The sequence below is a fragment of the Juglans regia genome, chromosome 10 (assembly GCF_001411555.2).
Source record: "Juglans regia cultivar Chandler chromosome 10, Walnut 2.0, whole genome shotgun sequence".
Taxonomy (NCBI): Eukaryota; Viridiplantae; Streptophyta; class Magnoliopsida; order Fagales; family Juglandaceae; genus Juglans; species Juglans regia.
The window spans coordinates 1,567,990-1,593,412 of NC_049910.1; the positions used below are offsets into that span (position 1 = coordinate 1,567,990).

The 25,423-nt window shown below is 36.1% G+C and overlaps 2 protein-coding genes across 2 annotated transcripts; one reads left to right on the forward strand and one right to left on the reverse strand.

Moving 5' to 3' along the window:
- Window positions 1-314: 314 nt before the first annotated feature.
- LOC109008924 (protein CLP1 homolog) lies at window positions 315-5,790 on the reverse strand. The gene is made up of 10 exons (XM_018989210.2): window positions 5,404-5,790; window positions 4,616-4,684; window positions 4,388-4,483; window positions 3,829-4,070; window positions 3,306-3,444; window positions 3,136-3,192; window positions 2,342-2,476; window positions 1,309-1,544; window positions 837-881; window positions 315-705 (listed from the first exon to the last, which is right to left on the reverse strand). The coding sequence occupies exons 1-10, from the start codon at window positions 5,623-5,625 to the stop codon at window positions 618-620; spliced, it is 1,329 nt and encodes a 442-aa protein (XP_018844755.1). The 5' UTR covers window positions 5,626-5,790; the 3' UTR covers window positions 315-617.
- Window positions 5,791-12,722: 6,932 nt separating this feature from the next.
- On the forward strand, window positions 12,723-15,523 carry LOC109008926 (thioredoxin H2). Its single transcript, XM_018989214.2, has 4 exons — window positions 12,723-13,151; window positions 13,439-13,561; window positions 14,699-14,849; window positions 15,159-15,523. Exons 1-4 carry the CDS (start codon window positions 13,005-13,007, stop codon window positions 15,254-15,256), a joined length of 519 nt encoding a protein of 172 aa, XP_018844759.1. The 5' UTR covers window positions 12,723-13,004; the 3' UTR covers window positions 15,257-15,523.
- Window positions 15,524-25,423: the final 9,900 nt, after the last annotated feature.

Consider the following 25,423-nt stretch of genomic DNA (forward strand, 5'->3'; position numbering starts at 1 on the left):
AAAATTTTAAAAAATTAAATTATTTATTATATTTTATATTAAAATTTAAAAAAATTATAATGATAAATTGAGATAAACTTATGAACCAAACGAAGCTTTAGACCTAAGTTCGAGACGTCAAGATTAATGTGCAATTTTACGAAACTTCGTGAATGAAGAGTTGCTATGCAAGAAATGAGTTTTGTTATATACAAATAAGTTTGCGTATCAATCTGCATATTAATGTTGTTTACCTTCATATTCTAAATTTAAATTAACACTTTTTTTAATAAAATCTACTTTCTGACCAATCATATTGAATATGCACATATTAGTGTGCAAAATTGCTTACAATTAGATTTTTCCGAAATAATATGTAAAACTAGAAGCTAGAAGAATACATTACTACACTAGAAGTAGCTAGCTCTCAGGGCACGAGCTAATTTTGGTTGTGTGATACAAGAGAAGAATACATTACCACACCAGAAGTAGCAGGCTCTCAGGGCACAAGCTAATATGTAAAACTAGAAGCTATACCCATGATTCCTAACATACAATCATTTCTATAACTTCAGACTATTATTCGGGCTTTTCAGCCAAAATAAAAAACGATATTTATAAATTAGTCAGGTTTTGAGTCAAGTTTCAAGCCATGTCAAGGTTCCGACTATCAAATATTTGCTTGGGAGATCTCCGGCAGACGGTCCAAGGTATGTAATTTTCTTCCTGTGATATATATATTTTTATAAGTATATATATATATAGAGAGAGAGAGAGAGAGAGAGAGAGTTAACCCCATATAAAATCATAATTTCCACGATGCTTCTAAGTCGGCTATGAAAGCACAAAACTCAAACCTTTGAATGTCGACATCAGTTATATAGATAAAGCCAGCAACATTACTGCACCCATAAAAGGAAAAAAAAAAAATTGTAGTCAGCAGTTTGTGTGTGTGTGAGAGAGAGAGAGAGAGAGAGAGAATTATCTCGAGTTATCAAGCTAATTATGTCCTCAGATTTGAAACATGAAATGAATCATATATGGCACATTAAGGCAGGTCCTTATTTATGGGATTTCAAGTATGAAACACTGCCTCAAGCAGAAAGCAAGGTCTATATGACTAAATTCATCCCGGACAGGAGATTCATAGGTGGCATGTTGAAATGACAAGTCCGAGAGCTAGCATTCTGCCACATATTTATATTGTTTGGGGCATCACCGTTTCAAATTCCAAATCAATTTACAGTCAGATTAAATCTCGACGGTGCTTTTATCTATAGTATCCTAACTAAGTGGGTTCCTCAGGGTTTAAGTTTGTGCTAAAGTTACCTTGAAATTATTTCATCAGGTTCTTTGGCAAACGAGACAGCAAGAATTACATGGAGCAAGTCCCGGTTGACGCTAACAGGAACTAATCTGGTCGGGTCTGCAGCAGGCTCTGCTCCAATTGGCAGTGCTGATCGTGGGGCCTGTGGTCCACCCCCAATTCGATATACAGCCAAATCACTAAAATTTGCGATATTAGAATGTGGGGAGAGATCATTCACTAGACCATAAAAGTATTCCTGGTAGAAAAACAGACTAGCATTGTGATTAGGAGGAAGCATTGACACAAAGGTTAATAGGGTTTATATATAACTGTAAGTTGTAACTATGCATCAATCACATATCTTAAATGACAAGATGTATTTTCTGGATTGGATCAATATTAAAATTGCAGTGCAACAAAACCCGAGTATTAAGTAACAAATATAAGGCCATAGGTGACAGATTAACTTTTCATGAGTTTGACAAAAGGTTATTTAACCAAGTCTATGGGAATAGCAATAACCTACTAGAGTTCGATTGTAGGGATGTCCCAACCCAAGTAGAGAAGGTCTGGGGGGGTTTGAATAAGATGTTGGGAATCCTAACCGAGCATGATAAAAGTCCCCCATTATCTTCAACATATTTTGGGATATGAATGGACATCCATCAACTCAATGCGCCCCAAACTTTTTCATCAAGAAAAAAACTTGCATATGTCAGTCTACTCTATTAAGGCTTCTGAGTAACTAAAAACAATCTCCTTTCCTCAAACTTTTTTTTTTTTTTACAAGTAATGAAAGATTTTATTGATGAAATACTTTACATGGTCCTTTCCCCAAACTTACCATCCCTTAGCAAGAAAACAATCATCAATACCGAAAGATATTTAAATCAAACCATGGTTTTATCTACCTTAGAGAACCATTGTGGCTCAAAATAAATGATAACCATAAACAGATAAATGTAGTTCCAGGTGTACTCGCAGACTTCCTTTAGTCAAAAAAACAAGGCAAAGAAAGTTTACTACTAAGTAACCATAGAGGTTCCCGCTTACCTTTATCCTATAACTCCTGGTCTTCTGACGAACTTTTGCATTCCTAGATACAACCCCGCCAGACTTTTGAAGTTTCACAACATCTACATTAGGCTTGTTCTTTAGGACATCTTTGAGCATGCTCCAAAGCTTTTCCTGCATTGAGCTCGAAAGGAAACTCTGAGGTGCACTATAAATAAGAAGCTCCATTTACTTATTACAAGAAATGATTTTAGAGAAAAAATAATTCAGGGTCTAAACTTACAAAAATATGAGTTCAGTGAGAGAAAAATTTAAAAATTTAAGACACGAATCCTAAAAGCAGGACAAGTACTTAGTATCCGAGAACTTGCAGCATATTTGCCTATAAATTAAGCATTGCTCTGTGTATTAGTGAATTTGAACGTACAACAGGATCTGTTCATATCTTAGAAATATTCGTAATTCCGCACAAAGACCAGAGATTCTGAAGATTCACCAGAAAGTGGAGTGCCTATCTAGTCTATCACACCCAACACTAGGAAGAAAACTTGGCAATACACATTCGACCAAAATGAAAAGAAAAAAGGTAAAAAAAAAATTCAAGGTTTATGGCTTAATTTTCTTGTAGGGTATCTTTCTCGAACTTGTGGAATGAAGGACATATATAATGTGTGCCAATATGTGAGACAGTGAGTCACAAGCTATCACACCCGATCATTAATTATACTCTCAAAGCAAAGAGCATGTGTGTATCCTTTAGCCTCAAGGAAGATGCTAGCAAGATGACACTCGGAATGTTGATTCAAACAAACCCTCCAAAAATAGGCATTTACCTGACCCAAGACCAAGATGACATTGGCATTGAATATATCAATTGCATGTAGAAGCAACTGCAACAAAACACGAGATATTTAAACAATAGCTCCAAATATTTGATATCGACACAAGCATTCCAAATAAAAACCATCTACACATTATTACAGAAGCTTTACGAATCTGGTACCTCATAGCCTACTCCTTCTATCCATCCCATGGTATTGATCACCATGCCTGCAGCTCGAGATTCTGCATTACCAGTAAACTGTCTCTCCAGCATTCTAGCAAGCTCCTTCACCAGTACTTTGTACAAATCTACATTGTTACTGCAAAGAAACAAATTTTTATATATCCTCGAGATATGGATATTATCAAAATTATCAAGTACTATTTTTTATGGAGAAACTTTAGTTACAAAGGGATTACACAAAAGTAAACTCACAAACTGATATGACTTGATGCAGAACGTCAGATTGTAAAGTTACTTTTATTGTAAAGTAGATCTAAACGATCACATGAAGCTACATCAGTTTGTAGGTTTATTTTTGTGTGCTGTCTTTGTGTATGAAGCACTTCTCTTTTTCATAACTAGATGTATCTAGTACCAGTTGTAACTCGCTATGCAATATTTCTTATTATGTGGGGACCAATCAAGGAATGAATCAAAAGGTACATAAACAGGAAATAGACAGGGAAAGAAAACTAATTACCTAGGAGTTGTGTGCCCATAGAAGTACACGAGGGGCATATCAAGAGGAATTCCTTCCACTGGGTCAATGGGCAGTTCGATTGGGGTGGCTGCAATGCATCCAGGACACGTTATAGATCCCTGGCCATTATCCAAATCCACAAAAGTAGGTTTCCAGCCCTGCTTAGTTGCCCAACTAAGAAGCATCCTTGATAAGGTACTTTTCCCAGAATCTGTGGGTCCCACAACAATCACCCGGGGTCCCTGGACCACTTAAGCATTATACCAATATACTAATAGATACCAGGTCAGAAATTTAGGAAGATTAGTGTTGATGAGGGTAAAGCCCTCCCATGATATTCTTTCTTTAAAACTTCTTCTCTGTCTTGTTTTGCTGATTCTTCTCCCCCTTGAGTTTCATGGGAGGAAGAGAGAAGAATATTCAGGAAGTTCCACACATCGAGCATGCTAACAAACAAAGGATTATGTGCACAATACCAATAAAAAAAGGAGTATCCACGCAATATTCCTAGATAATTTTCAGTATATTTGTGATGAAAATTTGAAAATGGAAAAAATACCTGAGAAGAATCATAGTCATTAGATGATGACGCTTTTGCACGGCTTCTCCGTCCTTCCAATATAGCATGGACGTTTACATAACTAACCATGGGTGTCTAAAAATAAGGATAACAACACTATCATCAGTCAGTTAAAAAAAAAAAAATCTAATTTATTTGACAAAGCAGTAGCACAAGCCATGTTAACAAACCGGGAAAAGATACATATAGCAAAGCAGAAGCAAGCACCTCGTCTGCAGTATAATCAAGTTCAGTAGCACCATCCATTTCAATTGTCGCTCCATACCAAGTAAAAACCTGACACATAAAACTTGAGTTTCCCGCAACAAATTGCATGAAAGCATATAAACACGGATAAAGGATCCGTTCACTTTATTAATGTCATTCGGTGGGAACCAACAAAACCTCTAACCCAGCTCAACCGAGCATTCCATTACGTTCAAGTGGACCATATCCACTACATCTGATATGATGGCTGTAGCCATCGGATACCTCTCCAACCGTGTACCATATTTATTTTTTTATTTTTATTTTATGTCGGAGAACTTCTCCAAGGCAGGCCCTTCGGAACCACCATGTAGAGTACAGTAAACCCCAATCCTGTGCACCGCACACTCGAAAATTTTTCAATACGGAACTGGTTAAATTGCTGATTTTTCACCAAGAAATACTATGTATCTAAGTTCAAATACACTGTCATAAACGTTTCCAAAAGCCAAGAAATAGCGTAATATACAACTCGTCAGCATTGTGGTCATCAATTAGCAACAAAAATCAGCAACAATTATGATGGAGTTTTGAAGCATTCCCAAAGACAGAGTCAGCACTGAAAAAAAATGGAACAACACGTATCACAGAGTGCCTCAACCCTAAAAATGAGGCTGACAACTAACATAGACCTTACTAGACAATTTAGGAATACCGATTTTCAAGTTTGAAGCATTCTTATCGTACTAGAATTCATAACAATACCCTAACTATCAGCTATCGGCGGAAACTGTTGATTTGAAGCTTACGGCAAATTTTAGCCTGGGAGGGAAATTGAGCCAGATTTCCGGGGGAAGCTCGGTGCCGAAGATCTCAGCCGTGCCAGTGAGCAGTCGAAGCCTGAGAGGCGTGTCGTTAGCGACCTCAACCCTCAGCTCACTCTCTCTCTCCAATTTCACCTGCCTGACAGTTGACGCAGATGCCGAACCGGCCGTTCCTGGCGCACCCATGGCTGCGCCACTGTAAGCCATAACTCCTATTACTACTCCCGTGTTAAGAACCCCTAACTGGGTTGAGTTCGACGTACGGGCAGAATGTTGAAGTCGAAGTGGGGGCTGCAAGTAGAAACGGTCTCGTTGGGGCTTGAAGAGAAGAGGTGCCGTCAGGCGAAAGGAAGTTCGGGCAGGTTTGGGATGCATGAGTTACAAAATTTTCTTATTATTTTATTATTATATTATTTTAAATTTTTATATAAAACATAATAAATAATTTAATTTTTTTTAATTTTTATTCAATTTTTTTAAATTTTAAAATAATAATAATACTAAATTATAATATTTTAAATATTAAAATAAAACATAAAGTTTTTATCTCGCCTATCAAACTTGCCGTTTGGATAGATGATTTTAAACGAGAGATAAAAGTTAAAAATATTCTTAAAATATTTATTTTTTAATATTATTATTATTTTATAATTTTAAAAAATTAAATTTTTTATTATATTTTGTGTGAAAATTTGATAAAATTATAATGATGAGATGAAGAACAATGCTAGAGCTCTTACTGGGGACTCTGCTGAAGCTCTAGCATGTGTTTTCTTGTGTTTTTTTAAGTTATTTTTTATATAAATTTTTTTTAACACTTTTAAATATTTTTAAAAAATAAAATAAATTTACAACATTATTAAAAGCACTTTCTTAATTAAAAAGTAAAAAAAATATTTTTTTTCTAATTTTTTATTTTACTTCATGATTAAATAAGTATTTTTTAATGATATTTTTTTTTACTTTTTAATTAAAAAAATATTTTTTAATAATATAATAAATTTATTTTACATTTTAAAAATATTAAAAAAATCTATATAAAAAATAACTTAAAAAAAGCACGTGAAAACACATGCTAGAGTTCTAGCTTAGCCCCTGGCGGGAGCTTTGTATGGGTATCCACCGCCCAAGCGTCTGTCCAATGTCCTAGGTACTTTCGCCAACGAATCAGTAGATCAATTTTTAAAAACCGAAGAACATGTCTTAAAGCTACTTCGTCAAAATTTGGAAATGTCTTGCGGTACGTTTGGGTTGTGAGAAGTGTTGAGAATATTTATAAATAGTTATAAATAGATATTGAAGTGAGTTTATGAATCCTATTAAGAATATTTTGAATTGTTTGGATGTGTGAAGTATGTTGAGTTGTTGACTTTTGAGTAGGTAGTTAAAAAATATGTGGATCCCATAAATATTATAGTAATTTTATTTTTAGTAATAAATATTATAATGATTTTATTATATTGATTTTTTAATATTAATAAATATTGTAGTGATTTTATTTTACTTTTATATATAATAATGATAAATATTATAATAATTTTATTTTTAATTTATATATAATAGTGATAAATATTATAATGATTTTATTTATATATATAATAGTGATAAATATTATAGTAATGTTATTTTTTATTTATATATTATAGTGATTTTATTTTTAATTTATATATAATAGTGATAAATATTATAGTATTTTATTTTTTATTTATATATAATAGTGATTTTATTTTTTATTTATATATTTTAGTGATTTTATTTTTTATTTATATATTATAGTGATTTTATTTTATTTTTTTATATATTATAATGATTTTATTTTTTATTTATATTTAATAGTGATAAATATTATAGTGATTTTATTTTTTATTTATATATTATAGGGATTTTATTTTTTATTTATATATTATAGTGATAAATATTTTTTATTTATATATAATAGTGATAAATATTTTTTATTTATATATTATAGTGATTTTATTTTTTATTTATATATTATAATGATTTTATTTTTTATTTATATTTAATAATAATTTTATTTTTTATTTATATTTAATAGTCATAAATATTATAGTGATTTTATTTTTTACTTATATATTATAGTGATTTTATTTTTTATTTATATATTATAGTGATTTTATTTTTTATTTATATATTATAATGATTTTATTTTTTATTTATATTTAATAATGATTTTATTTTATATTTATATATAATAGTGATAAGTATTATAGAATGTTTATGAATAGTTATGAGTAGAGATTAAAGTGAGTTTATGGGTCTTATTGAGAGTATTTTAAATTATTTCGCATGTAAAATATTTTTAAAAAATACTTGAAAAGTGTTGAGAATACTTTAGTACCCAAACAACTTTAGTATCCAAACACACTCTTAGACCAGGACAAAGCATAATGCTGATAAGAAATATACGGAGAGAAGATTTGAGGTAGGTGATTGAGAATACCTCCGGTTGAAGCCGTATAGACAGAAATCTCTTGCAACCAGACCGAGTTTGAAGCTGTCCCCTTGATTTTATGGCCTTAAGTGATCTGTCGCATCAGGGAAGTTGCCGATCAACTGGATCTACCTCCTTCAGCAAGGATACATGCGACCTTCTATGTCTCATGCCTCAAGAAAAAAAATAAGAGCATAGATTCAACCCCTCGCAACCATTCTCCCAATGGATTCAAGTGGTGAAATCCTCCCTGAACCAGAACATGTAGTTGACCGAAGGGTGAAGTGGAATGGGGATCGACCAGTGACAGAAGTCTTAATTAAATGGATAGGGACAACGAAAGAGGATAATAGCTAGGAAACGTTGTTGAAGCTCCGACAGCTTTACCCCCACATTGTGGGCAATGTGCTCTAAGGAAGAAGAATGTTAAGAATCCTAACTGGGTTGAGTTCGACGTACGTGCATAATATTAAAGTGTTGAACTGTTGAAGTCGAAGTGAGTGGCTGCATGTAGAAACAGTGTCGTTGGGCCTTGAAGAGAAACGATGTTGTCAAGAGAAAGGAAGAATAAAATGTTGAGAAATTCTATTTGCAGTCTTCACTTTGGGATTGTATGTGCAGACCCTTTATTAAATGAGAAAAAATATCATTTTAGGAGGGATAGTTTTGTAATTTTAAAAAATTTTAAAGTTAAAATAGCCTAAACTTGCATTGCAGTCTCTAAATAGGAACTGTACCTATCATTACTCTAAAATGTTGTGTTTGGTTTTTTAGTGAGGTTGTTCGTTTTGTTTAAGCTTTGCATTTTTTGTTTGTTATTTTAGTTAGTGTTCTTTTATAATTGTTCTATCGTTTCAACTTTCTGTTACGAGTAGTTATGTCGTAAGTGCTAAACGTAGGGTATAAGGAAGAGGGAGAGAGAAATGAGGAATCATCTGGAATCTTGTAATTTTCTTGAGAACTTTCTCTGGAGGCAGGGTATCTAAAATACCCATTGTAATTGCATCATTTTGATGAATAAAATGAAATCATATTTCCATTTCCATCTATTGTTCTCTCAAGCTTAATTGATTTGTCAGAACTCATTTAAAAAGAAGCAGGTAGATAACGTCACATGCCTGATTTATTGCCAAAACAAGCCATGGTGAAGGAGTCAAGGACTCAGGTTTGGGGGTGAAGGAGTCAAGAACTCAGGTTTAGGAGGGATCGGTACTGTACTGAAGGTTTAGGGCTTTTACATGCATCTATATTCTCGTCTTAACATAATGTTTCAGTGTCGTCCGCTATCAATGGTATTGGTATAGGATTCTCGAGGTTCGAATTTAATTTTACGTAAAGGTCGCCTTAACAAGTGAAATAATTAAGAGAAAATATTTGTATTAATCAGAAGTTGCAGCACACTCAACGTATTAAATGTAAAAAAAAAAAAACTGAAGTGAGATGTGCTACGGCTTCCGACTGATACGTAACTTTTCTCAATAATTAATGGCACTACGTTGGTCGGAATCGATTTTTTTTTTGTAATAATTATATTCTCAAGCTCTCATCTTAACACACCCGCCAGCATGGCAGGAGAGCAAAAGACCAAAAGACCCCAGATTTCCTTCTCATGACTTTATTCACACTCGCTGACTCCCCTCCTCTCTATTCAAGCCCTTCCATCTAAAAAAACAACTTACTTACCTGCGGCTACTTCCTGTTCAAGCACTATATACTTTCCAACCCAAAAAACCTAGGGAGACATCTTAATTGGCGATTAGAAATATTGGCAACCAAGATATTAAACATGTTAGCAAAGATGAATCGACAAGTCTAGATTATTGGTTTGCTTCTAAGAGAGAAAGATGTGGATTTTGGCTTTAAACATGTTATAATTAATTAAGACAACCCAGACTCAACCCAATGTTGTCATTAAGGAGTATAGTTGTGAAAGTCAATGTGGACGCTCTAAGAAGTATGTCAAAGATTTCCACTATAGTTGTGAAAGCCTACCATAGATGGAGTTGCATTAGTTCTAGACCGATTGTTGTAGTTGGAGAGGATCGTTATCTCATGTTATCACAGCTTCGCAAGCATTAAAGAGAGACGAATAATTGTACCAGTGTGTGGGAGCCACGTGCTAGCTATAAATGAAAGTGGATAGTCATATTTTGAAAATCTCGAATCCAGAATAGGTTGGAGAGGCGCATGTTGCAATTGGAACTTCAAAGGTGGGCGATGCGTAGGGCTTACGTGCCCCTTTGCGTGAGACATATTCACCCACCATTTTGCAACACCATCTAAGAATTCGATAATACGACGCATATAGCTCGAACGCCGCCAAGAAGCAATAAATCAATCTATTATTCGTGTCAAATAAGAAAAAACACGCGAAAGCTTTGCATATATGCCTCCCTCCACTAAGATCGACACCTTTTGACTTCGTAGATTGAGAGAGGCATAATTTAGTTGGAATGGACATGGACGGATCTTGTGTTAGGCGTCAATGTGCACAAATGGAATAACTTCCATGCATGGGGCGAGATTTTAAAAGATCAATCTAGGTTTTATTTGGAGTTAATTTTTTCTAAATATTATTTATTTTTCTTTTAAACATTATTTTTATAATTTTAAATATTTATTCAAGACAGTTAATGCCGCATCAAACAATAACAAAAAAAAAATAACGTACGTATAATACTTCTCCCTTTTTAGAGGCAGGGAGACCGTATAAATCATAAATTTTTGCAAGTTCAAATACTCTTACTCTTAGAGTATTTGATCCAATTTTAGAATTTTAAAATGAAGTAAACATAAATACTTGAGGTGAGTTTTATAGTATTTAATACTGTCCACAAAATTTAGTTAAATAACAATAAATATTGCTTGACTCACTTTTTTAATTTAAATTATGTAATTAATCCGGTTTCTGCCAATTGGATAAAAAGAGTTATGAAGTGTCATTTTATTCAATTATCATGTTAAAGTTTATTATTGAACCAAATTCTACTCTCGTCTAAATTCATCTCAAATTAATTATTAATGAAATTCATTATTTTTTTAATTTTTATAAAAAAGTTAAATTCATCTTAACTTACTTCATACATTTCAACTTAAAAAATTAAATTCATCTCAACCTAAAAAAGTTAAACCCATCTTAATGAGACTCGTAAAATATTACTATTCACAACTCAACTCAGTGACGGAACCATTAATTTTTCTTAGGGGCCAACTTTTATATCGCACGAGATGTTTATATAAAATGAAAATCTATTAGAAAATCATAAATCATATATAAAATTAAATCTTGATAATTTGTCAAATAAAGTAGAAATAAATTTTTAAAAACACAACTTAATGTATGTTTCAGTTTTTTTACTACAATATTTTATAGAATAATATTCATTCAATATTATTTTTGTAAATATGAAATATTTAAAAATTATTTTCTTCATAGAAACTATTAAGTGATCTTTTAGAATGTCATCTATCATTCTAGTATTTAAGCTAATTTATCAAATTTCATATAAAATCTATCTATTTTAGTGTTACATTAAGCATAGAATACTACAATTGAGATCTTAAATAAATTTTTTTTTACTTAATGAAGTTTAGAGGATAAATCATCTCTACTATTTTTCATATAAACCATTAATCTTAAATAGTTTTTCTGGTATTTTCACTTTGGATTCTATAACTAGAAACTTAATATTGTATAATAAAAAACTTTGGGTCAATGTTATTAGTTTATTATTTCACCTAATCTTAGTTTTAATCTAATTTTAGTGTGGCCACATCCTTGAAAATAGGTAATATATAGAAATTATACAAAATTTAGGAGTTATAGAAGAAAAACTAGAGAGAGACATTTTTATGTATATTGAAATTTTACAAAATTTTAAAAAGTATATGGGAATAAAGAAATTATAAGTTTTTTTGATGGGCCAATTTTTCTATATACATAGAATTATGAATAAAATTTAAAGGCTATTTTGAATTTTTAAAAAAATTTGGGAGGCCATGACCCCCTCAAACTATATATAAATCCATCACTGACTCAATTCAACTCATCATTGATCCAAACCCATCTTATAATAAAACTACAAAGGCATTCCAGCTCTGATTTTTTTCTGTTTTTTCTCCCCAGAGTTTTTTCTCTATTTTTTCTCTCCAAATTTTTTTCTCTCTACTCACAGCCTGCCATCACAGTCTCACCACCTAGGGGGGTGGAGCTTCATCTCGTCTCCCCTCCGTTCGCCAACCCTTGTTTTTAGGTTTATTTCCATTTTTTTTTTTTGTAAATTTTTCCAGTGATGATAACAAGTTGTTCCAATATGTAGGGGTCGTGAGCCGCACGTGCATGAGCCACACGCGTTGCCGCATTAGCAGGGGTTTCCTTCTGCCACGCAAGACACTATCGGGGCCAACGGCTTCGGATCTTTCAGATCCATGTGCTCCTTTCTTACTCAATGTGGCGTGTGTCCTACATGTGCCACCACAGTCAATGGTGGTCTTTCGCCAGTGTATCGGCTCATTTACAAGTTGCTATTCTCCTATGTTCCTACTTTCCCTAACCAGCGATCAAGACAATGTGATCATGATCGTCTCTTACAGTTGGAGCATATCAAGAAAATGTAACACACCCCTCTCGATTGCGGCGTTTAGTCATATGATTATAGTCTATTGATTAGACTATGTTGAAACCGCTTTTGAGTTGCTTTCCCTTGTAAAAATGGGTTGGAGTCAAATTTTTGACTTACCCCACTTTTTTATTTTTATTTTTAGTGCTGCTTTTGTTTGTTTTGAAAAAAATTTCGAGGACTCTCATCCTACTGAATATTATATCTTTGTAATCATTTAGTTTATCTATACCATATTTAACTTATCGAGGAAGAAGGGGAAAAAAAACCATCCTATAAAAGAAACGAACAAATTCTAGCGCGCACACGGATCCTTTATCTCCGAGACTCCGAGTTATGAACACGGATTTATGCGAGTGAATGGCGACACGCGTTTGTGAAGTCTTAGCGCGTGCAAACACCCTCTTGGACAGGAACCAGGACCTCTATAAAACCGAAGAAAGCCACACCTGAGCTAAAACTAGATAAAAAGAGCGACAGGCACTAGTCAGGCATACAGACAGCAGACGGACAGAATGGGATCTCTCGTATCAAGCTTACGAAGAGGCGGCGGAACTGGAGAGGCTGATCCGTTGTCAGCGGAGCCATCTCGGGTCTCGTCTTTTCACTCCTCCATCAGTTGGCAGATCCATTTCATGATCTCCGAAGCTTCATCCCAGCTCGTATTTCTTTTACTTTTCGTACTATTCATTCTTATTTAAGCCATTGGATTCCCCGGAGGGTTTAAACTTTAAACCCTTTAATTTAATGAATAAATCTTCTTCACACACCCAGCACACCTAACGTGCTGGGGTGAAAAAGAAAAAAAAAAGAAAAAAATTTATGAAAAATGTGTTGTGACTTCCGGCTGAACACAATCTTAATTTAATATGGTATTAGATTAGATATATACCAACTGACTCAGTAATTCTTTCTTTCATTTTTATTTTCTTTGTTGGACGGATCAAAGATGGTGATAGATTTCGCCGCGTCTTGGTGTCCGCCGTGCAAGTTCATGGAGCCAATCGTCGACGCAATGGCCTCCACGTTCACCGACGTTGACTTCGCTAAGATCGACGTCGATGAATTACCTGTACGTCTTCTTAATTCGTTATTATTCTTCTTATCAACGTTTTTCCTATTTCTCTGTTTTAGCTATTCTAATCAGTAGTACCATATACCTAAATAATAAAAAAAATAATTCTTTTACTTAAAAGGTGTGGGGATAGAAGGCTGCTAATAGAATTTTTATTTTTATTAATTGATAGAAAATCTAAAATATAAAGTATAAAAGAAATTAGGAGAAGAGAGAAGGGAGATAGAATTTGAGGCTACATTTTTGCTATTATAAATTATTATTAAATATAAGTCATAATCTCTATCTATAGTAAAATTATATTGAGATGAAATAAGATAAATATCTTAATAAAAATTTAATAAAGATAATATCAAATCAATGTGACGTGATAATTATAAAAATTAAATCAAAATTATATTTTATTCGATATCATCTCCAATATTCCCTCAAATTTAAGATGAAGTATTTTGAAATATTGAATTTAAAATTTGAGTATAACCTTCATATTCGTTGATTGATCACTAATGAAATAATAAAAATAACGATGATGATAAAGTGACTTATAGTTGAAATATCAAATCTAGAGCTGTGACTACAATGAGTTGATAATAAGTCAAAGCCAACAAAGAGCTCTAACAATGGGCCAAAAGATTGGGTTAAAATTGTATATGGTCTCGATCAACTATAGGACCAAAATCAAAAGGGATTTGAGGTTTAGAATAATGCTCACAACAGATCAAAATCTAAAAAAAATTATCACAACTTATAAAGACACTCTAAATGCATAAACTTGAGGTGAAACATGGTTGAATAGTGATAAAAAAAATTTATGAGAGATAAAAGTAACGGAAAAAATTAAAAAAAATCCACAACCTAGCCTGCATTAGCCAAGGGTTTTGATAGTACGATAGAAAATTAAATATAATAGATTTGAAAATGAAAAAGAGATAAGGAGGGAGAGAGTTTTTTAGAACTATATCTTTCTATTCTTAATTGTTATGGAATACAGTATTGATCCATATTTATAGAAAAATTACGTAAAAATATTAAATAAATTTATAAAAATCAAATTAAATTCTGAATTTGATATTATCTACAACGTTATTCACTTTCTTTATGGTTCTTTGGGACGTGCCGACGTGGGATATATAGGATGTGGCGCAGGAGTTTAAGGTGCAGGGGATGCCGACTTTCGTGTTGGTGAAGAAAGGTAAGGAAGTGGACAGGGTGGTTGGTGCTAAGAAGGATGAGCTCCAGGAGAAGATCAAGAAGCACAGGGCCCCCCTACCCTCTTCCCGATTGTGTATGATTCTTTCTTTCGGTTTGTATCCCACGTTTTCATAAATCCCATTATGATGATAATGGATTTGATTACTGGGATTAATTTGATGATAAATGATCAACTCCATTACGATGATGATAAATTCCTTTTCATTTTTTTTTTTCGGTTGGTTTATTAGTTGCTCATGGGCTCTTTAAGGTTGCGTTTGTTAGTAAGGTGATCTCAGATATTTTATGAATAATAGTGAAAAAATAATAATAGAATATTAAATTATAATAAAATATTCTCATAATGATAATAAATGTGATATATAAAATTTTCATGTTGCAGCTTTTGTAATGTGCTGTTACGCCAAGACGTTCGAAGAGAGGTCTCAAGCCAAATCCCGGAGGAGGCTAGATGAGAGAAGAGAAAATGCATGGATGTGAACGTGAAGACGTAATGGCGTGAAGATGGCAAGCATGGACTGGGTCATTCGTAGTTAGAGAATTTTATGCTTGATGTTTATCTTTCTGTTGCATTTTATTTCCATTAGTACGTGTGTTTGTATTTTCTGTTATTACGTGTGTTATGCTTCGGTTACTAGTTGATAGCAGTCTTAGTGTTGTGTCCTCTGTTTTCAGCATTATGTACATTGTTTGCTATTTAAGCAGCCAAAAATTATCAATGAAATTATCAAACAAATTTACCCAAAAGTGTGGTACACTCTCACCCGAAGAGAATATTATCTTTAGTGTTTGAATTCTATTTACGCGGGACCTATCATTGGCCTCAGAGCCAGGTTAATGAACAAGGACCACATTGAACAATCGGAGTCTGAGCTCGGTGCAGTTCAGAAGGGGCTACACCGATTGGAGTTCAGCATGACTGACAAACTTCACCATTTGGAGGAAATTCTCAATCGTCTCTCAAATATTTTGCTCTCAAATCAGGAGTCTCCAAGCCATGGTAATCACAACCGAGAAAACCAAAATGGAGGTCAGCATGTCGTCTCCTAAAAAACGGCCAAGCTAGAATTTTCGCAGTTCTCTGGAGACGATCCAACGAAGTGGTTCAATTGGGTGGAACAGTTCTTCGAGTACTAAGGCACTACCAAAGCCTAGAAAGTTCCCATGGCTGCTTACCATCTTGAAGGGGAGGCCAACCAGTGGTGGCAGTGGATTCGCAGGACATTACGGGAAGAAGGACACGTGATTTCATGGAAAAAAATTCGAAGAAGAATTATTGGCTCGTTTCGAACCATTAGAGTGTGAAGACTTTGACGAAGCTCTCTCAAGGATACGGCAGCTAGGGACATTGAGCAACTATCAACGCAAGTTTGAGAAGCTCGGCAACAAGGTTTGTGGATGGACGTAGAAGGCGTTGGTGGGGACATTCATGGGCAGCTTGAAGGCTGAAATTGCCGATGGGATTCAGATGTTTAAACCGCAATCCCTCAAGGAGGCCATTAACTTGGCACGGATGAGAGATGATAAACTCACATGACAACGGAGGTTCGTACGAGCACCACCTACAAAAGCTCCTCTAGCTCTTCCACAAGCCACTCGTATGGCTCCTGCTACACTTGTGACTCCAATTAGGTACTTATCATGGGAGGAGATGCAAAGGAGAAGAGCGCAAGGCCTCTGTTTTAACTGCAATGAACATTTCACAGCAGAGCATAGATGTTGAAAACCTCAATTGTTACTCTTGGAAGTACATGCAGGAGCAGGCAACGTGGTATTGGAGGAAGTCACTGATTAGCAAACATTGGAAGATGACCAAGGTGGAGATACAAAGGGTGTAGGAACCAAGAATTGAGCCCAAAATCACGTTACACACATTGACGGGATGGACTGCTTCGAGAACCATGCACATGACGGCAAAAATGGGCTCTCACGAAGTTGCGGTATTAATTGACAGTGGGTCAACGCATAACTTCATCAGCGATCGTTTGGCAAATATGCTGAGGTTGCCGGTAGTGCCAACAGAAACATTTACCGTTCGAGTGGCTAATGGAGAACGACAAGAGTGTCAAGGGCATTTTGATAAGGTATTGGTGAATTTACAAGGCACTGAGTTTTACCTCACCCTCTTCTCTTTGCCCTTATCAGGTCTTGATTTAGTACTTGGCATTCAATGGTTGGAAATGCTAGGTTCCGTGGTTTGTAATTGGAAACAATTAACCATGGATTTCATTTGGGAAAATCAAGCCCGAAGGCTATAAGGAATAGGCAAGAAACCATTTAGGAGGCTACCTTAAAGGAAATTTCAAAGGAATGTCGACGGGGCGATGCACTGCTTGGAGTATGGTTTCCGTCGGCCGTGAAAGCCGCATCATAAGGTGCAGCATATGACATGAAGCAGCAAGACATGGAATGGATATTGAAGGAGTGCGAGGATGTGTTCTAGGAACCCTCGTGTGTACCACATGTGCGTGAAGTAGATCACTGCATTACACTCAAGAAGGGCACCGAGCCGATTAATGTACGCTCATATAGATATGCCCATTTCCAAAAAGAAGAGATCGAAAAGCGGGTTCAAGAGATGCTGAACTCCGGCCTCATTCATCCTAGCACCAGTCCATTTTCTTCAGCAGTACTATTAGTGAAGAAAAATGATAGAAGTTGGCGATTTTGCACGGGCTACCGCGCACTCAATACCACCAACATCAAGGATCATTTTCCCATTCCAACAGTAGACGACATGTTGGATGAATTGCATGGCGCCTCTTACTTCACCAAGCTTGATCTGAGGGCCGAATATCATCAAGTAAGAGTAAATCCCCCCGACATTCTTAAAACTGTTTTTCATACTCACAACGGTCATTACGAATATTTAGTAATGCCTTTTTTTTTTGCCAAGGCAAGCAAGTGCACGTTCGGCTAGCAGGAGTTAGAGTACTTGGGACACCATTGTTACGCCTCAGGGGGTGAAGGTTGATAAACACAGAATTGCGGCCATGGTGACGTGGCCACACCCAACTAATATTTCTGAATTATGTGGTTTTTTAGGCTTGATAGGATATTACAGGAAGTTCGTTCGGAATTATGGCATCATCACCCGATCCTTTACCAACCTACTCAAAAAAGGGAAGTTCGAATGGCATGAGGAAGCCGAAATAGCCTTCTTGGCTCTCAAGCAAGCGATGACCACCACACATGTTCTGGCTATGCCAAATTTCAATGAATCCTTCACCATTGAAACCGATGCTACAAGAGAAGGGATTGGCGTAGTCTTAACTCAACAAGGCAAGCCCATCGCCTTTATGAGTCGTGCACTGGGTATTAAAAAAAAATCATGGTCAACCTACGCCAAAGAGATGTTTGCAATTGTGGAGGCTATACGCCTATGGCAACCATATTTATTGGGAAGGAAATTTTTCATCCAAACTGACCAACACAGCCTAAAATATTTTTTGGAGCAACGTGTGGCGACACCGGAGCAACAAAAGTGGGTAGCCAAATTAATGAGCGACGACTATGAGATTACTTACCGCCTAGGCCACAAAAACTCAGCTTCGGACGCCCTCTCACGCAAGCCCAACAATCCAGTTCTTCATCACCTTCATGTGCTTGTGGTAACCATGTGGGATGAAATTCGAAGTGCCTACGAAGAGGATCCTTATATCCAGTCTATAGATCAAGTGACCAAGGCTCAAACCGAGGGGCCATATTCACAACGCCAAGGGCTATTCTATTTCAAAGGCAAAGTACTTCTTCCTTCTCAAGAGGAGTTGCGGGCTAAGTTGTTGCATGAGGCTCACGACACAAAAATTAGGGGGCATTCAGGAGTATTGCGGACGTTCAAGAGACTGGCTCAACAATTTTATTGGCCTAAAATGTACCAAGCAGTCCAAAAATATGTCAAGCGATGTGAAGTATGCCAAAAAATGAAGTCCGAGACGCTCTCTCCAGCTGGACTTCTACAACCTTTGCCCATTCCTTGCCAAGTATGAGATGATATCACTCTCGACTTCATTGAAGGATTACCAACGTCCCACAACAAGTACACAATCTTGGTAGTTTTTGACAGGTTAAGTAAATCCGCACATTTCTTAACTTTAACTCATCCATTTACTGCTAAAGGCGTTGCTGAAAAATTTGTTGAAGTGATCAAGACCCAATATTTATTAGCAGATTTTGGCAAGAGTTTTTTCAAATGTCACATACCAAATTACAACTTAGCTCCACCTATCATCCGCAAACTAACGGACAAACGAAAGTAGTCAACCGCTTTGTCGAGCAATATATTCGATGCTTTGTTCATCAATGGCCATGCAAAAGGAGCACCTATCTTCCCTAGGCTGAGCTATGGCATAATACGACGTACCATGCATCTACCAGAATGACCCCATTTTAGGCATCTACCACCTTCAGTTCCACTTTACCATAGTAGCTTCCCTTCAGTGCACGAAGTGGACCAAAATCTTGTGTCTGGAGACGAGTTACTACGGCAGCTCAAAGCTAACTTGGAAGCCTCAATTAATCGCATGAAGCAAACGGCTAATCAGAAAAGGAGATATGTAACGTTCGAAGTGGGTGATATGGTGTTTCTTAAGTTGCATCCCTATCGACAACAATCAGCTTTTAAACATGCCCACTAAAAGTTTGCCAGTCGATTTTACGAGCCATATCCTGCGATACAAAAAATTGGAGCGATTGCATACAAACTTTAGCTGCCAAAGGGAGCCCAAATTCATCATGTCTTTCACATTTCACCCTTAAAAAAACTTGTGGGAGAGCGTACATTACTTTCTAAAGAGTTACCACCAGTGATTGATGAAGGGGTTGTCATACTCGAACCTCAGTGCATTTTGGATACTCGTTGGGTCAAACGGGGCAATAAATTTGAGGAAGAAAAATTGGTTCAATGGAAACATTTACTAGTGGAAGAGGCTACATGGGAGACAAACCAGTCACTGCTTGATCAATTTCCAACCATGGACCTTGAGGACAAGAGTCCACCCGGTGGGATGAGTATTGTTACACCAAGATGTTTGGACAGAGGTCTCAAGCCAAATCCCAAGTATCAAGGAGGAGGCTAGACGTGTGAAGTGAAGGCGCATGGACATGGACGTGAAGACATAATGGCGTGAAGTTGGCGTGCGTGGACTGGGTCATTAGCTGTTAGAGAGTTTTATGCTTGATGTTTATCTTACTGTTCATTTTATTTCCGTTAGTACGCATGTTTGTATTTCTTGTTATTACATGTGTTATGCTTTGGTTACTAGTTGATAGTAGTTTTAGTGTTGTTTCTCTCTTTTCGGCATTATGTACATGATTTGCTATTTAAGCAGCCAGAAATTATCAATGAAATCATCAAGCAAATTTACCCAAAATTGTGGTACGTTCTCACCCGAAGAGAATATTATCTTTAGTGTTCGAATTCTATTTACGCGGGACCTATCATGTGCATACTTGACACAACAAGAAGGGATTTAATTTATCCGTTTCACTTGCTCCATATTTGAGTGCAGACTCCAGAGACGTGATCAAAATTTGTGAGATTAGGAAAATATTTCGGTGGTTGACTAAAGATAAAAAAAATATTTTGGATTGAAACTTATAAAGAGTGTGCAGTTGAAGATGCAACAAAAAATATGTTGTGGGCAATTTTTACGCCCCGAAAAATGTTTAATGGGAGAAAAATCAAAATTTAAAATGTCGTTGATTGCTTGGTTGTAGTCGTTTTGCCAGTCTATCGTAGCGTCTTAGATACACGACACACGAAGCTCAGTTTCTTTTGAATCATTTTCTTTTAACGCATGAGTTCTTTTCTGCTTTTCATTTTGAATCCTAACCTCTGCATTAAATAAGAGAATATTTTGCCGAAAGAAAAAGATAGAGAATGATTATGTCCTTCGATGCAAATAAAGAATAACAAACCTAATTTGATTGTGAATTTGTGATCGCAACTAGTCTAAGGGGTATTGGACTTTGTTTCCAAAAGTGAGGTTGAGTTCCCATATCACCCAATGGGAATTGTATGGTAGAACACAAAATTCACACTCACGCCATAATAATTCGAGGGAGAGGTTGGAGGAAGTCAAGTATTCTTTTGTTAAAGAGTATTTTCTTTTTCCCCATAAATGTCAGTATACTACATAAATGACACTACCTAATAGCTTGCTCCCCCCCCCCCCCCCCCTTCCAACTGTTTTAGGGGGATTATTTTTTTCCTTTTTGAAACCCCTTTTGAGTCTTTGACTCAAGACTGACCATGAGATGAGATGTCCAGCTAAAGTGGTAACACTTGTGGCTACATAGACAGGCAATATGTTACGTACCCTCGTCCTACTCTAACTTCCAACACAAACCAGAACCCAGTTGAACAAATGACATATGCACAGATGCAATGCAAAATGAAGAACAACTAAACAGTGAACGAGAAAGAGAAGGTAAACCAAGAATCTACTTCAAATCTTGGAAGAGATTTTTGAGCAATCTCCAAGCTCCTAAACAAACCAGTTTAAGTAAATCAACCTGATATCCGTATGAATACAAGAGACTTCCTTTTTATACTACAAGCTTCTGTAACTAACCAACTAACTAACCAACAGACGTAACTAACTAACTGATTTCTCTATTACAAGCATAATAGGAAAACTACGTCGCCCAACTCATCCCCAACGCACCGTATTGATTAGTCTTCAGTTCCTGAGATTATTGTCTTGACACGCATTGTTTCATTAAGTATTAAAACGCCCTGTTTGGAACGACCGTTATTTCAGTTGCCCAGGATTCTTCATCCTTTGCTATCTGTTACACACTTCCCTCCACAGCCTTCAACCAGAACACACATTCAGAGCACAGTTCTCACCAGATGTGGGTAGAGTTGCCTTAACTTCCACAAGTTCTCCCAAGATGAATCCTCAGCTGCAGTTCCCACCCAACTCATAAGCACTTCTGTCACAGCATGATTGCCCCTCTTTTGAATTCGTCTTTCCAGTATCTGTTGAGGCTCAGGTTGTAGTTGTCCACTAAAATCAGTAGGGTAATGTTGGCAAGAGTACAACATTCTGACCAATTTTCCTTCTTAAACATGAAACATGGAACTGGATGTATTTTAAATGAACTATGCAAATTAAGTTTGTAAGCTACAGACCCCAATTTCTTCACAGTCAGGAAAGGGCCATAAAATCTTGGGGCTAGCTTCATATTGTGCCTAATTGCTATTGTTTTCTGCCTATAAGGTTGGAGTCTCAAGAAGACCCAATCACCCTTTTGGAAAGATCTTTCACTTCTATTTCTGTCAGCATAAAATTTCTATGATGTGCCTTCTTCATGTTATCTCTCAGTAAGCCCCATAATTATTCTCGTGACTTTAACTGCATGTCAACAACATCATTAGAGGAGGTACTTGGCACATAAGCCAACAACTTAGGAGGGTCATACCCATAAAGGGCTTCAAATGGGGTTATTTTAATGGAAGAATGTACATTAGTGTTGTAACATCACTCAGCCATTGGTAACTATGAAGTACATTCTTTAGGTCTCTGACTGTAATAATACCTTAAGTACCCTTCTAAGCACTTATTCAAGACTTCCGTTTGACCATCTGATTGAGGATGGTAGGAGGAACTGAAATCCAAAGACACTCCTTGCAATTGAAATAACTGTCTCTAAAAGGAACTAGTGAAGACTACATCTCGATCAGAAATAATTAATCTAGGTAGCCCATGCAACTTGAATACCTCAACAAAAAAATACTTGAGCTACCTTAGTAGCTGTATAAGGATGTGAAAGAGCAAAGAAATGGGCAAACTTGGTCAATCTGTCCACCACATAAAACCCATTAGAAAAAGGCAAGCCATCAATGAAATCCATAGATATGTCTAACCATGGAGATTCAGGTATAGACAATGGTTGTAGAAGACCAGGGTACTACTGCACAGTTTCATTCTTGCTGACTTGACAAATCTCACACTCCCTCACCAATCTTCTGACATCTTTCCTCATACCCTCCCACCAAAAATCTCTTCTTGCCCTCTGCAAAGTCTTGTGATAACCCACATGACCTGCTTGTAGGTTATTATGGATGAACTACAAAATCTTGGACTAAATTGATGAAGAAAGAATGACTACTAGCTTACCCTTTCTCAGCAACAAACCCTGTTGAATAGAGAAATGCTTAGGCCCTTCCTCACCTTGCTGCAACTTAGCAACTAAATCAGAAAACTTTGGATACAAAGAATAACTCTCTTTCAGCTCTTCAATCCACAAGGGAGTTGGAAATGAAATCATTGCAACCACTGCTTGTTCTTCCTCATTTCTTCTCGAGAAAGCATAAGCTACTAAGTTCTCTTTTCCCCTCTTATAATCAACTGAGAAATCATAACCAATCAGTTTAGATACCCACTTATGTTGTGACTCAGTGTCAATTTTCTGTTCCACCAAAAACTTCAAAGCCTGTTGATCAGTTTTGATCTTAAAGGGATAGCCCAATAAGTAAGGCATCTATCTCTGGACAGCAGACACTAGAGCTAAAAGATCTTTCTCATATGTTGACAACAATAGTGCTTTCCCCTTCAAAGCTTTACTATAAAAAGCAATAGGTTGAGAATCTTGCATCAAGACTGCCCCAAGCCCCACACCAGAAGCATCACACTCAATGGTGAATACTTTAGTGAAATCTGGCAACCTCAACATAGGATGATTGCTAACAACTGCTTTCAACAACTCAAATGTAGTAGCAACTTTGTCAATCCAACAAAATGAGTTCTTCTTCAACAAATCTGTTAGAGGTGTTGCTATATATCCATAACCTCGTATGAATTTTCTATAATAACCTGTTAATCCTAAAAGACATCTTAATGACTTCAAGGTTTTAGGAACAGGCCATTGAACCATAGCTATTGTCTTTGCAGAATCTGTTTGTACCCCCTTTCTAGATATTATGTGGCCCAAATACTCTATTTCATGCACTCAAAACTTGTACTTGGACATCTTTGCATAGAAGGTGTGCAACCTCAATATGCCCAATACAGTTTTAACATGTAACAAATGATCATCAACATCTCTACTATACACCAAGATGTCATAAAAAAATACCAAAACAAACATTCTCAAAAAAGGTTTGAAGATGTGGTTCATCAAGCCATGAAAGGTGGCGCAGGGGCATTGGTGAGCCCAAATGGCATCACCAAGAACTCATAATGGTCTTCATGAGTTCTAAAGGTTGTTTTTTAAATATCCCCCTCCCTCACCCTAATCTGATGGTATCTAGCCCTTAGATCCAAATTTGAAAAAATTCGAGCCCCAAATAGTTCATCAATGACAGATATTGGGAATCTGTCTTTGATGGTTTCTTGGTTAAGGGCTCTATAATCTATACACATACGCTAAGTACCATCAACTTTCTTAACCAATAACACAGGTGAAGAAAATTGACTTTGGCTTGGTCTCACTACTCCAGATTGCAATAATTCATAGACAATTTTTTCTATTTCAGATTTTTGATAATGAGGATACTTGTATGGTCGAACTGAAACAGGAGAGGCCCCATCCTTCAGATTAATTGGGTGGTCAAAAGCTCTTCTTGGTGGCAATCCAATAGGTTCAGCAAAAACATCACTGAATTCCTTGAGCAACTCAGACATTGGCCCTTCAGAACAAAACTCATTACACTGCTGCTCCACAAGCATCAACTGCAACAACCACCCTTGCTTACAAAATCTAACTTAAATGCTTTAGCACCAGCCATGATATACACTAGCAAAATTCAAGCCTTTCAACTTAACCACTTGACCTCCCCACTCAAAACTCATTGACATATCAATAAAGTTCCAAGTAATGGAGCCTAAGGTTTCTAACCACTAGACCCTGAGTATTATATCACATCCTCCTAAAGTTAAAACATGAAAGGGCATAGAAAACTTTGATCCCTGGATCTTAAGCATTTCCTCCCCACTGCCTTGACTCAAAATCTTATCACAATTGGCCACCCTCACTTGCAAACTGGAATCTTTTCTGACACTCAACTTAGCTTCTTGGACCACTAAATGATCCAATAAGTTGTGTGTGCTCCCAAAATCTACAAGGATTTCTATAGCACAAGAGCCCACACTACCATGCAATCTCATAGCATTCCCACCAATACACCCAGAAATGGCATTGACAGAGACTTCTAAGGTACCAACATCATCACCACAGATTTCTTCACCTTCAATAATCACAGATTCTACAGGAACAGGCTGGTGTAACTCCTCAGAATCAACTTGGATCAAATAAACTTTGGAGTTTTTGGACACTTAGCTAGGATTCCACTTTTTATCACAGTGAAAAAAACTTTCTTTGTTGGCATCCCATTTCTCTGGAACTTGGAGCTGTCCTCAATAGTTTCAACAGGACTTTTGACAGGTAAACCTGCAGTATTTCTCCAAGATCTCCTGGATGCCAAAACATACTCCTCTTGTATCTTAGTAGACCAAAAGCAGCATTGAGATTTATTGGATTAAGCATTCTCACAAGAAGCCTAATCTCATCCTTAAGGCCACTCATAAAGCAACTCGGCTTATGTTTTTCTGACAACCCTTTTAGTCTATTGGATAAAGTCTCGAATTGTGCCTTATAAATAGCCATAGAGGACACTTGTTTCAACCGTGTTAAAGCCTC